The following is a 13769-nucleotide window of genomic DNA, read 5'->3' as shown; positions in this document are numbered from 1 at the left end:
GGATATGCTCTGTCAAAAGAAGATTTTTAGAAGAGATCTTCTGTAAAAACTTCTTTTGAAAGATTGCTATAGTGTAGATGTAGCCATGCAGCTTAGCAAATGAGCATAATGTTGTACCTACCTTGTTTCTAAAGCAAAATAATCTCTTCCTCCTCTTTTCTCAGTGTTTGCAGTTGGCAAGATCCAAGTTATCATTATATAATTTATCAATGCTTCTTTTTAGTTTTCTATCACCCTCTGGGCCTTTTTTATGGATTTATCTGCTTTATACAACTTGTTTGTATGTGGACTCCAAAGGAAAAGTGATCAAAACTCTGTTTGTAGTGAAACTTTAAACAAAAACCCTGTAGCGGAATGACTTAGATGCTGTAATAAGTCTTTTCCAGCTCTAATTCCTATAAGCCTGATTGTCTATTGCTTTCCATATGGTACAGTAATAAGTAATATATATAATGAATTTAACACCCTTTCTGTTAGTGGGAGTGAATGGAAATTTCTGATTAGGACAGTATAATTCTCAATGGTGATTCCTTTAGAATATCAAAATGCTCAACTGCATATCCATTTTTCCCTCAGATATTTCCTGACAGTTTTTATGTTATCATTCATTGAATCTGTTCCAGGAAATAAAATCAAAACAGCCTTGTTTAAATGTAGTGTATGATTATGCTACTTTGCATACAGCATGAAAAAATGTAACTTTATTCTCTCATGCTGTCTCTCACAGAAGATCACTCAGGGGAGGCTGACAGATCAATAAGCATTAATTATCATTAAAAGCAGACAATATATATTTACCATGTATCAGCAATGAAATCAGTTTTCTGTGTTCCATACTATAAAAGGGGACATTCTACAGTGCCAATAATACATTATGCTACTTTTATGTAAAATTTCGCCCCATAGCAGGCTTGGTGTATAAGATCAGGGAAAAGTTAAAGATTAAACTATAAACAGTGGGAATGGATTTAAAAAGCTGATTGTCCATGACTTTTCTGGAGGCAAAATTAGCTGTAGTCCTGAAAGACTGGCATTTGCTTTCATGTGAACACTCAAGTATAAAAGGATTGATAAAATCCTGCATCTGCACTCTTACACATGATTCAAGGCAAGTTCTTTAATATGTGAAATGATATCATGTCAGTTAAGACCTTTTAAGTTTGCTTTACTACATATATTTTAAAGCAGTAAGGGGGTATTCTATTGCTATTTTCAACTCTGTTAGCTTTTTGTAATTTCTTTCATTAATAGGCTACAGCAGTGTCAGAAAGTAGCTTTCTTCTCTTGTTAATTGTTTAAGTAGTTGTATTACTATTGTTATACCAGGTATGGTAGCAATTATATACATTTCCTCAAAACAAAATTCTAATCATGGTTTTGATATTTGCATACCATGAATGTGACCCCCCATTAGTGAGAGCTAGAAGTGATACTATTTTACCTTTTTCAACAAAGAATTGGTAGTTCTATTATATTTATGGTACTGTACAGGTTGAACCTCTCTAATCTGGAACTCTCATCTGGCAACATCTGTAATCTGGTGTGATCTTAGTTAGCTGGTTGACCACTTTTCATGGGTGTAGCCAAGTTTCCCATGGTCCCGTTAAGCTTGTTTACAGCCACCAGTCCTGGCTCTCAGTGATCTGTACTGTTACTTAGCTGTAATTTACTGCTAAATGTCTTCTGAGCCCAGTAAGCAGTGGAAGTGTTAGTAATTTGCTAAACAATATTGACCTTCTGTGGTCCAGCAAATTCTCTTGTCTGGCACTGGTTAAGTCCCAAGGGTGCCAGAAAGAGAGGTTCAACCTGTAGTAGCATAAAGGTCTATCTGACACCCAAGTCCCATTTTTCTAGGTACTGTGTACTTGTAGTAAATGTTGTTCGTGTTTGAAGAGCTTACAATCTAAAAGATAAGCCTTAAGAAGTGGATGATACAAACCACTGTGTGAGCGAATAGGATGTTATTATTATTATTATGATTGTTATCATAATTATTATTGTTGTTATGATTATTATTTTGAATTAGTTATATTATTGTATCACTACCAGTGCCAGTCATGCCTTAGCATATATTGTGCTAGTTGCTGTACAAACACACAACAAAAAAACAATGGTTCCTGTCCCAAAGAGCTTACCACCTAAATGTAAGACCACAGAAAAAGGGATGGGGGAAGAGTAGTAGTTTACAATCATGGCAGTAGTTTTCAAGTGGTGTGCCATGAGAACTGTCCATGTGTGCTGTGACAATACATCAATTTCCCCTTGCTGTGGCTGTTTGCAGAGCCACTGCAGAGGAAAACTGATGACCTCACACCAGCTGGGGCTCAAGCATCAAGGCTCTCTGCTCCCTTCTGTGGCACTTGTGGAGGGTGGGAAGGCAAGAGTCTGTTGGAGCTGGAACGCAGTTTAAGTGCCACATATTGGCTCCAATGGGTTGTCAGGGATGGGCAACATTTATGAGCAACTGATTCAGCTGAAAAAGTGTGTGCTCCGCAGAATTGTTTGTCTCATTGAAGTGAGCCATGTCACTGAAAAGGTTGGGAACCACTAGGATAGAGAGAGACAGGGGAGTACAAGCCAATGTTATAGTCTGTAGTCTGAGCACACCTGTAGCCTACGTGTGATCAAGATTTTGTAGGCCTCACAGCAAAGGAGAGTTCTAAGGATAGTTTTGAAGGAAAGTAGTGAGTTAGTGTTAAGTATGGTTTAGCACAGACTGTGTGCACAAATCTTAGCCTATTGGGGTTGTTACTTTACTTCTTAACAATGAAACAATTAAAAAGAAAAGTTCACTATAAATGGAATTTATAGTACAAAAGGATAGGCTTGTAGATCTGAAAAGCTGGTAGATATAAGGTAGGAGCCTCCCCCCAGGTAGGAATTCTTCTGCTGATCTGTAACAGTGTCTACACTTGTGCTGGCTAACTGTATTTGTCAGAAGGAGACAAATATCAGAGGGATAGCTGTGTTAGTCTGTATCTGCAAAAATAATGAGAAGTCCTGTGGCACCTTATAGACTAATATTTTGGAGCATAAGCAAAAGGGGTCTTTGCCCATGAAAACTTATGCTCCAAAATACCAGTTAGTCTGTAAGGTGCCACAGGAGCTCTTGTTTTTTTCTCAGAAGAGGTTGAATTTCCCACAGTTATGAATGTGGCAACTAGGATGATCTAAGTTTAAGGTGTAAACTAAGCCAAGGTTCCACTTAGAATAATCAGCATTAGAGTTCTGGTTGTCTCAGCAAAGGACATCAATTATTCTCTTTCATTCTGATCAACAAGTGGGTTGGCTTTCTTTACAGAGGGAAAAATTAGAACCAAATAAAAAAACACTTTAATAGGTCTTAATACTTCTAAATCCTTTTTAACTGTTAAGGTCAGGATCCATCAAGTCACTGTAGTTTATGAAATTTTCATTTTTTGTCCTTAAGAGCTTGTTACCCTCAAATAGCTCAATATCCATCTGAAGGGATTCCAGTTTTTCCCATATGCGTCTACATATTGTTTCCACTCTATATTTTTCTAAAATATGCCTGTTGTAGTGTTTAGGTAACTTCAGTTTTCCAGTCCTTTTATATTTTCACCCCACAGGTTTAATTTTATTAAGACTACAGGGAAATGTTTCATTTTCGTTCTTTAACTGACAAATATAAAAATCTTCACTTTCTAAAAATACAGATCTAGCAGTTGTGCATGTTTATATCTGGATGCACACTTAATCTGTATATGGAAACTGACATCAGAAAATTGCAATGTGATGATTTATGTGCACAGTTGTAGTAGTTGCTTGCAACAATATAGGTGAACAAAGAGATTTTACAATGTTCTATTGAGACCTCTGTTTGGGGGTTTTCCCCAAGGGAGACCCAGAGTGGGCAGAGGTGCCACATCATCCTTCTTGATGACAAAGGCTATGTTTGCCTTTCAAGTCACTTTACATACTGATGTGGCTTCTCCTGTTATCTCCGATAGTATTAAAACAAAAAAAAAGGAGTCATGTAGCTCTTTAAAGACTAGCAATTAATTTTTTAGGTGATGAGCTTTTGTGGGACAGACCCACTTCCTCAGATATCTATAGCCTTACCGGAACAGACTCAATATATAAAGCACAGAGGTCCAAAAATTGCTATCAAACTTGACAAATTGGAAAAATTGTTAACAAGGTTGGTAAAAAATTTTCCAGTTTGTCAACTTTGATTACAATTTTTGGACCTCTGTGCTTTATATATTGAGTCTGTTCTGGTAAGGCTATAGATCTGAGGAAGTGGGTCTGTCCCATGAGAGCTCATCACCTAATAAATTATTTTGTTAGTCTTTAAAGTGCTACATGACTGCTGTTTTGTTTTGATAGAATACAGACTAACATGGCTAGCTCTCTGGCACTATCCAATAGTATTATTTGTATTTGGGATCTTAGGCTAGGCATAACCAGGGTAAGCATCCAATAAGTTGGCATGGGAATTTAATATGGATGAGGTCAGTCCATGCAAGCATTCCCTTTGTCACCTCCAGCATCCGTAAAAAGAACTCTTGCAGCTAAGTTTTGCCCTCAGATGTAATTGTGCAGCTGGTGTTGAACTGACATCAACAGAAGCAATGCATGTGTGCATTGAAGGGTGACATTTGACTCTTCTATGGAAAGGCATTCTACTCCAATCTCTTGGGACACATGGACGTATGATGATTTACAGCAGCTAAGGATACAACTGCTGTACTATCTTAACAAAGTGTCCTCTCCATTAACTGTCTTGGATGTCCTGTTACCTTTCTGTTTGCTTAAGAATTGAATATATTGAAAGTAGAATACATGCTAGTTAGGGCCTCTCATGGTAAAGAGACGTTTGATACTCACTATCATAGTCAAATAGCTGCAATGCATTTAAATTCACGCTGTCACATAGCACAGACGTTACTGTTATCTTCTTGCTGTGGAATTTTGCACATATTTCTTTCTGGATTTGTTTTTTAATCAGGGCAGACATTCCAATGGAAGCAAGTTAATTTCTGTCTGAGAAGTATACGCAGGAGAGTGGAGAATAGTTTGTTATAATTGTAAATTCATGAAGTTTATGCAGATAAAAGTTCATCCTCTTACTTTTGTGTTAATACAGCATGTGAAAATCTAGGGTCGGGGAAGTACGTGGAAGTGATGGGCATATTCCAGCCAAACCTTAGATTCTCATTTTTTAAAATGCTAAGTTTATTTTCCTTCCTTCGCAGGATTTGAAGACAGTGCTCTCCTTTCCCCAGTACCCGGGGGAGTTCCTGCACCCTGTGGTATACGCCTGCACTGCAGTCATGTTATTGTGCCTGTTTGCATCTATTATCACTTACATTGTGCATCACAGGTAAGAATTCAGTACAGAAATAAACACACATAGTCATCATTAAACTTGTCCGTCTTTTCTTTGTACATAGGTAAATGCTTAAATGGTTTAGTTAATGCTGGATGTTAACATTTTTATATAATATGGTCAAACTGTAAAATGGTGCTTCATAAGTAAAAATGTACACAAAAATCAAATAATCTGTTTTATTTATAGTAAGCTGTGTGAGAGAAAAGGGGAACTGAACTCTGCCCTCAAAAACATTAATTATTAATCTTTCTGTGTATGACAACACATACCAAAACAAGCTCTTCTAACCAGTAACTTGTGGTGGTATGTCTTTTTGGTAAATTATCCATTCAAATATTGGTTTCACACAGAAACACAAAATATAAGGACTAGAAAACTATAAATCTGCAAAATATTATGTTGGCATTGATCCCAAACTGCAGGTTCTCCAAAAAAGTGTGTCTGGAGATGGTATTTTGCTGTTCCTAAAATTTGTCATATTCTTTATAATTTTGCACTGAAATATAAAGCTTGGTGTTTTAAGGCCATCTTTGGTATCAAACTACTGGATGTTACCAATTCCACAACAGTCCCTGGGAAAGATATACTATTTTAATTTTTGAATGAGAGAACAACCTTGTACCAAGGGTTTGGTAAATATCATTTTTATCAGAAAGGTGATTTCTTGCTTTTAAATCTGCTTGCTTTTAGTCTGTGATTTCTTTTACATGACTATTTCAAGAGTGTGTGTATATACAGTAGTTAAAAATTATTCGCAACTGAAAAGATCACAAATGTATTTTACTATAGAAGCTGATAGACATTAAGATTGTATTTTAAGCAATGAATTTTTATCTTTGACTTCATAGTTGACATATTTAGATTACTAGATATTTCACCTCAGGCAAATAGCCTTTTAAATTCATGTAACATTATTCATTCTGGGCCTAATTCAAAGCCCAATGTTGTCAGTTAAAACAAACAAACAAACAAAAAAGAAAACCACTTCCGTTCATTTCAATTACATTTAAATCAAACCCTCTTTTTTGCACATAGCCTAGTAGTAGTAGTAGTAGTAGTAGTAGTAGTAGAGTTTGAAATCTATATATCAAATATATTTTCCAAAAATATAACAATGTGTTTTAAGATTTTCACAATACATATGTAAATTGAAAAAATATGTTAATTTTAAACAGCACAATCCGAATCAGTAGAAAAGGATGGCACATGCTTCTCAACTTCTGTTTCCATACTGCTCTTACTTTTGCTGTCTTTGCTGGTGGGATCAATCGCGTAAAATACCCAGTTATATGTCAAGCTGTAAGTACCTTTGTGACCTTATTCTTATATTACAAAGAAAAAGACCCAGAAATTGTATATGGTGACTTAACACTGATGATGATCTGTCTTTATCTAAGATTCTTCTGTATTTTTTTCAGATATATGCACCAGAATTAGTAATCACTATGGGCATTGTAGCCAATGTGCAACACTAGGAGTCAGGAGTTTTGACTTTATTTTTCTCTGTGCCAGTGAGTTGCTGGGTGAGCTTGGACAAATACATTAACATCCCTGTGCCCAAGCTTCTCCATCCAAAAACAAAATAGAGTTAACACTATTTCCCTTCTTTACAGAAGTGTTGGGAGAAAATTATTTATTAGTATTTGTAATGCTTATTGAGATCTTGGGATTGGAGGGGCAAAATTAGAGTTACACTATTATAGTTGCTTACCAGCAGATTATCACACTAACCTATATATGTCAGTTTTGTAATATAGGACCTTTATATCTGCTGTGTAATCACTGAATATATTATAACCACTTAATGTCCAGCATAGGCTTGGGAGACTACCCTGTTTGGAAAGGGCTTGTGTGTTATGGAGCCTCGCTGAGCTTCCTGGTATGCACACATGGGGGCTGTGCTGGCTACATTGTCCCCATCTTCTTATCATGTGAAACTCCGGATATGGGGTGGAACATTCTCAGACACTCCCAGAGGGCGCTGTCCCTGTCCTCCCCTGGATATAGGGAATGAGACAGTGAGTAGCCCTTTGGCAAGAAAGGAGGCAAAGAAGTCTGCTTCAGTCTTCCCCTCTCAGTAAACCCTTACAAGGACCAGTTAAAATCCAGTCTCATATAGTTAAGTTTTTCTGGAATTCTTTACAAAAGATGTACCTGTTCTTGTGAATAATGTTGTTGCTGACCTTTGGTAAAGAATTTAATTTAGCAAAAATACCTGTGAACAAAACACTCAGCTTTTATTTAATGGTATTAACATTGAGACCTCTATTATGAGATATATTCTCCTTAACAGGCTATATTTTTGAGACCCACCCCATTGATGATGGAATTGAGTCTGCACAGTCTAGCCATAATACTAATATATTAGAATAAACCTTATTTAAGAACAGTGACCTAACTTACCTGCTTGTCTTTTTAAACTTATTGATAAATTATTCTTTGCCCATGCTCTTTAAAATTATTTCTTCATTCATACATTATAGTATTTCTGATACAAACAAGTAGAATCAAAAAATGTTACTATTGTTCTTCTAAGCACTCATCATTGCTTAGCAGACTTATTAAAAATAACAGTGTATATACTGACCATCTATATTTCCCTCATAAAGCTTATTTATAGAGTAAAAGTTTAATTGTGCTGCTATCACAGAGTCATGACGCAGGGAAGGAATAGACAGCAAGTTACTTTATATTATTCCTCTTTGAAGAGAGCAAACAAGACACACAATTCTCCCTATTTATATAATGGATTCAGTGTCACTGTATGGTCGTAAATAAAGGCATCATTCAGCCCATAGTTAGTACTGGTTTTAATGTATTATGAAGTTCTTAAATATATAATACAAGTGTATTTTGGATCTGTGTAATATACCAAAGAGGATCGGCAAGATTACAGTTGCTGAAGTAATTACTTACATACTTACTTACTTACTTACTTATAAAATACTTTCATTTGGAAGATGTCACAGTCTTTATGAACAGAAATAACCTCCAACACTTAAGTGAGTTTGTTATTTCCTTAGCCATTACACAGAAATATACACTAAGGCACAGGGAAGTTAAGTGAAAGTCACATTACAAGGCCACAAGAACAACCCAGGAATCATAGCATTCATTCTCTTGTTCAAACCACAAGACAATAATTTCATGCTAGAATACTGCTGTTCTTCGCAATTTAAAACTCTGTTAATTTGTTAAGCAGTTTGAAGCGTCCCCTTTACAATGGCTACATTTAGAATTTGTTTAATATGAGTACAGGAATTTGTATAATACAGCTACCTTAGCCAATTTTAAGAATTCTGTTTCTAATTTTCTGTAACCTGTTCTGCAAGTTGAACATTTACATTTGTATGACTTTCAGCAGACTGCACCTGTAACTATTATTAGTTTCTCTGATGCAGTTAACAGGAAGTTGTAAAATATGCCCTACTTAGATCACATTTTATATGAGATGGTTGTCCATTTCACTATTCTGAGATAAACATCTCAACAGCTAGACTGTTGCCTGGTAATTAATCTCTAACTTCTAGCAAAGCTAATTATCACTTAATTTTTTTTATCTGTAGTTTGAAAGGTTATAGGACAGACATGGCCATATAATTACATGGTCACAAATGACCATCCCTTGGTACAATTTTGCCTGGTTATTTACCTTGCTGATTGCACAGTAACAATGATCATGAAAAAAACTGGTTTTGTTGAACTAGTTATTAATAATTCTGTTATAAGCAATACATAAACTACAGGTATTTTTTCATAAAACACAATGCATGTGGTAGTTATTTCCTGTTGTGGTATTAGGCCAAATCCCAAGCCATTGTAAAGCACAGACACATTACAGAGCTAGAGAAATCTAAACAGATCCTGAAACCTGACTCTTACGTCCCACTAGCATTGTTCCCTGCAGCCTGAGCGCTGCGCAGCTGCTCAGGAGAGGCTCATGGGCTGCCCATCTGTTTAGCAGAGCTCCCACAGCTAGGCTCTTGTTTTTACTGGTGGTGCACATAACAAATATATGCCACACATGGAGGGAAAAAATCCTTTCATGGATGGAAAAGATTAGAGGAAACATTGCCCCCAATGCACCCGCGATAGTTTTACTGCCCTGCCTATGGAAAGTGTCAGTACCATATTCCATATAGGATCCAGTGATGATGGAGGGCCCAGTGAGCATGTGAAGTGCTATTCTGATTCTCTGAGAAGAGCTGATTGACAGCAAAGGAAATTGTGTGGCCTGAACAGCCCATGATGGGGATATTTTAGCTCACAGACATTGTTTGACCACGAAAGACCCTTCCTAACCTCCTTGCTTGCCAACATACATGAGCAAAAACGTCATATAGCTCTCCCCCATGCTGGGTATTTATCTCCTCTCATGACTGCTCTGTGAGTATTATTGCTGCAACAGCATTGAGATAACCTATAAGGGGAGAGCCCTGGAAGGAAGGAAGATAGCTTCTCAGCCTGCCCATGAGGTCATTTTTATATGAGAATATCCAATAACTCCTCAAACAGCTCCACACAAGGCCCTGCAGAGTGGTTGCACACAATGGCTACGTCTACACGTGAAGCCAACATCGAAATAGCTTATTTCGATGTAGCAACATCGAAATAGGCTATTTCGATGAATAACGTCTACACGTCCTCCAGGGCTGGCAACGTCGATGTTCAACTTTGACGTTGCGCGGCACCACATCGAAATAGGCGCTGCGAGGGTACGTCTACACACCAAAGTAGCACACATCGAAATAAGGGTGCCAGGCACAGCTGCAGACAGGGTCACAGGGCGGACTCAACAGCAAGCCGCTCCCTTAAAGGGCCCCTCCCAGACACGGTTGCACTAAACAACACAAGATCCACAGAGCTGACAACTGGTTGCAGACCCTGTGCCTGCAGCATGGATCCCCAGCTGCCGCAGCAGCAGCCAGAAGCCCTGGGCTAAGGGCTGCTGCCCACGGTGACCATAGAGCCCCGCAGGGGCTGGAGAGAGAGCATCTCTCAACGCCCCAGCTGATGGCCGCCATGGAGGACCCGGCAATTTCGACATTGCGGGACGCGGATCGTCTACACGGTCCCTACTTCGACGTTGAACGTCGAAGTAGGGCGCTATTCCGATCCCCTCATGAGGTTAGCGACTTCGACGTCTCGCTGCCTAACGTCGAAGTTAACTTCGAAATAGCGCCCGACGCGTGTAGCCGCGACGGGCGCTATTTCGAAGTTAGTGCCGCTACTTCGAAGTAGCGTGCACGTGTAGACACAGCTAATGAGTACAGCTTTCCTCAAGATCAGTCAGCCCAAAGCAGAATGTGTTTATGCAGCCATATTTGACTCGGGTATCCATGGGTCTGGATAAACAGGAACCAGGGTTGGATGATCCTTTTTTTAAAATCTTGCAAGCACAGCTGGACCTGTGCAGAAGGGAAAGAACAATGGTATAGAACTACAGTAATTCTTCACTTAAAGTCATCTTGGTTAACAAAGTTTCATTATTAAGTGGTTCATCTATTAGAGAACATACTTGTTTAAATTTGTGCAATGTTCCATTGTAAGATTGTTTGCCTAGCCCCACTCCACCGGTCAACATTCCAGCCAGGGAACAGGGTCAGGTTGTGGGGGCTTACCCCATTCTGCTGCCTGGCATTCCAGTTAGGGAGCAGGCAAGCCCCTGACCCCCACCTCCCAGCAGGAGCGGGGCAGGTAGAATGGGACATGGAAAATGCATTCTCTTCTAGTGGGGTAAACCTGGTGTCACTCTTCTGAGAGTTCTGGAGTGAATCTTCTCCCAGAAGATTCTTGCCACATTCAGCTCCACAACCCCAGCACTTTCTTTTGCACATGGTATAATCTCATTACAATTCTTTCTCCTAAGTGGAATGATAAAGGTTGCGTCTACACTAGTAAGTTCTTTGGAAAGATTTTCCAAAAGAAGGAGGCTCTTTTGAAAAAGCCCATGGAGCATCTACATATGAAAAACGTTCTTTCAAAAGTAAATCAAAAAAATGTGGTGCTCCTTTTGAAATCACTCTTCCTTTCCTGTTTCAGGAAGAGCACTCCCTTTTGAAATCTTTTGAAAGACAACGTGTAGATGCTCTGAAGATCCCTTCTTTTGAAAGAACAGTCTTCATTTTCAATCCCTGGCCTGTTCTTTCGAAAGAGTGGGGGTTGTGTGGACACTCTCTTTTGAAAAAGCAGATCACAAGTTTGATCCCCTTCTTTGTGTGTGGATGCACTCTTTTTATAGAAGCTCTATCAGAAGAGATCTTCCAGAAGAGCTTCTTTCAAAAGATCTCTGTAGTGTAGACATAGCCAAACTGAGTTTCCTTCAGACTCTTCCTTATTAGCCCACAGTGACTTTGCAGAATATTTGAGTTTAACCATTGTTCTACCCCAGAATTAAGTGTCTCATAATGATCCCAGTTTAGACAGAGTTAATAAAATGAGCCAGGGCTGCTCTCTACATGAGGCCATTGATGCACTTTTTTTATCTTGTTGAATCTCAAGTAAATGAACTAAAGGAAAACAATTATTTCCTCAATCGTACAGTGGTTTTTTTTTTAATTTGTAATCCAAATGGCTAAAAAGTCCTTTCAGACATGCAAATCCCATCAAAACTGTTCTTGGGGGGGTTCTTTTGTTTTTTTTAAACATTTTTCTGTGTATTAGATGCTGATTATTTGTCTTTTGTAAAAGAGGAAGGATAGTGCATTGATTAGAGTTCTGGACTGGGACTTGGGCAATCTGAATTCAGTACCCTGTTCTACCCCAGTCTTGCTGTGTGGTCTTGAGAATGTTACAAAGTCTATCTGACCCTGATGCAAAAATGGACTTAAGGATGGCAATATTATACGTAACTAGTAGGCACCGAGAAAATCATAGGAACAAGACTGTGACCCTCAAAGTCTGAGTTAGGCACCTAGACTATACAGGCCGAACAACGAGCAGTGCGTGGGAGCAAAGTGTGAAGTTGCCCTGGTGCCTGGCAATACAAAAGAGCCTGGAGCTCTGGGCCACTGACGCAGTGGCAGCAGGGGTATCCAGAGTCCTGCACCCCTTAAATCGCTGCTGGAGTGCATGCAGCACACTGAGGGCTGAGAGTGAGTGCACCACAGTCCAGGTGGCACTGAAGGCTGACTGTCCTAGTCCCACCCCTTCCATCTAAGGCTCTGCCCCTTACAGGGGCCCAGAACAAAGCTTCCCCTGCCTTTCCCAGGGGCCCAGCAAGGCTGTCATCCCTGCTGAGGCTCCATGTGCAATGAATGGGAAGAGACAGGCATCTTAAAATGCAATCCACAAAGCCAGCCAGAGGCAGCATTACAGCAAGGGAGCCCCATAAAATAGACAGTGAGAGATGTGGCTCTTTGGGTGAGACGGGTGTATCATAAAGCCTACTCCCTCTCAAAGGTAGGTGCCTAAGTCCAGGCAGCAGGGAAACACCTACCTCTGCCAGTGATTCATTTCTCTGTGGAGTGTATTAGGGCAGGCTACAGAGCCAGTCTCACTCTTTTTCTTACATAATTATTTAATTATTCAATTGTGTAATTTAAGTGGAACAATTTCAGTAAGAAAGACTGAGAGAGAGACAGAGAGAGTATATCCTATAGTCCAGGGGTCAGCAACCTGTGGCTGCAGAGATACATGCGGCTCTCGGAGCTGTTGCTGCTGACTCCTCTAGCAGGTCCCTGCACTGCCCCCCACTGAATTAATGGAACTAGGTTCAGTCAATTCAATCTAGTTCAGTTGTTTCAGTGGAGGCAGCACTGTGCCTGTGCTGCATGTGGGTGAAGTGAGCAGGGGGAGAGGCGGCCGCGCCTGCCCCCATCAGAACTGCTAAGCCTCACTAAGGAGGAAGAGGTGGAAGGAGGCCTTCTACAAGCATGGCTTCCCTCTGCACGGGGCCAGCACCTCCTTCTAGGCAGTGCAGTGCCCCCTCCAGCTCCTCCTCGCTCTGCAGCTTCCCTCCATCCAGCAATGCAAGATTAGCTGCTCCTGGTCCCAGGACCCAGCGAGTCTCATGCCAACACCACTGGGTGGGGAGTAGCTGGGAAAATTGTAGGCACTTTCTGGCCCAAGAAGTTTGGGGGAGGGCCCAGAGTGGGGAGAAGGAGAGCAGGGAAAGGACCCAGAGCATGTTTGGAGGGAGTGAGGGCAGGGAGGGCACCCAGAGCACATGTGGAGGGAGGGCAGAGGATGGGCAGTAAGATCCAGCTGCAGTGGGCAGGTCGGGGCAGGGCGGCTGAGGCAGGTTAAACCTGGATATCGGGAGTGCAATTTGGCTCGGGTGACCATATTTCCCAAGGCCAAATAGGGCACACCCTGGGCGAGGGTGGAGGGGGAAGCTCCCTGGCTGCAGCTGCCAAGCAAGGGCAGCTCCCTGCCTGCCCCATGCCAGGGGTGCCAGAATAGGGCTGCCACC

At 40.2% G+C, this 13769-nt stretch overlaps 1 protein-coding gene across 3 annotated transcripts in view; it reads left to right on the top strand.

The window, feature by feature from the left end:
• Positions 1–13769, top strand: part of ADGRA1 (adhesion G protein-coupled receptor A1) — a 513902-nt gene that overhangs the window by 440399 nt on the left and 59734 nt on the right. For all 3 annotated transcript variants that reach the window (XM_075000431.1, XM_075000430.1, XM_075000432.1), the window contains 2 exons: positions 5220–5347; positions 6532–6655. In XM_075000431.1, coding sequence (XP_074856532.1) covers positions 5220–5347; positions 6532–6655 — 252 coding nt within the window. The remainder of the gene's footprint in view (positions 1–5219; positions 5348–6531; positions 6656–13769) is intronic.

Source organism: Carettochelys insculpta, chromosome 7 (assembly GCF_033958435.1).
Source record: "Carettochelys insculpta isolate YL-2023 chromosome 7, ASM3395843v1, whole genome shotgun sequence".
Classification (NCBI taxonomy): domain Eukaryota; kingdom Metazoa; phylum Chordata; order Testudines; family Carettochelyidae; genus Carettochelys; species Carettochelys insculpta.
This window is presented reverse-complemented; position numbering and strand designations above follow the sequence as displayed.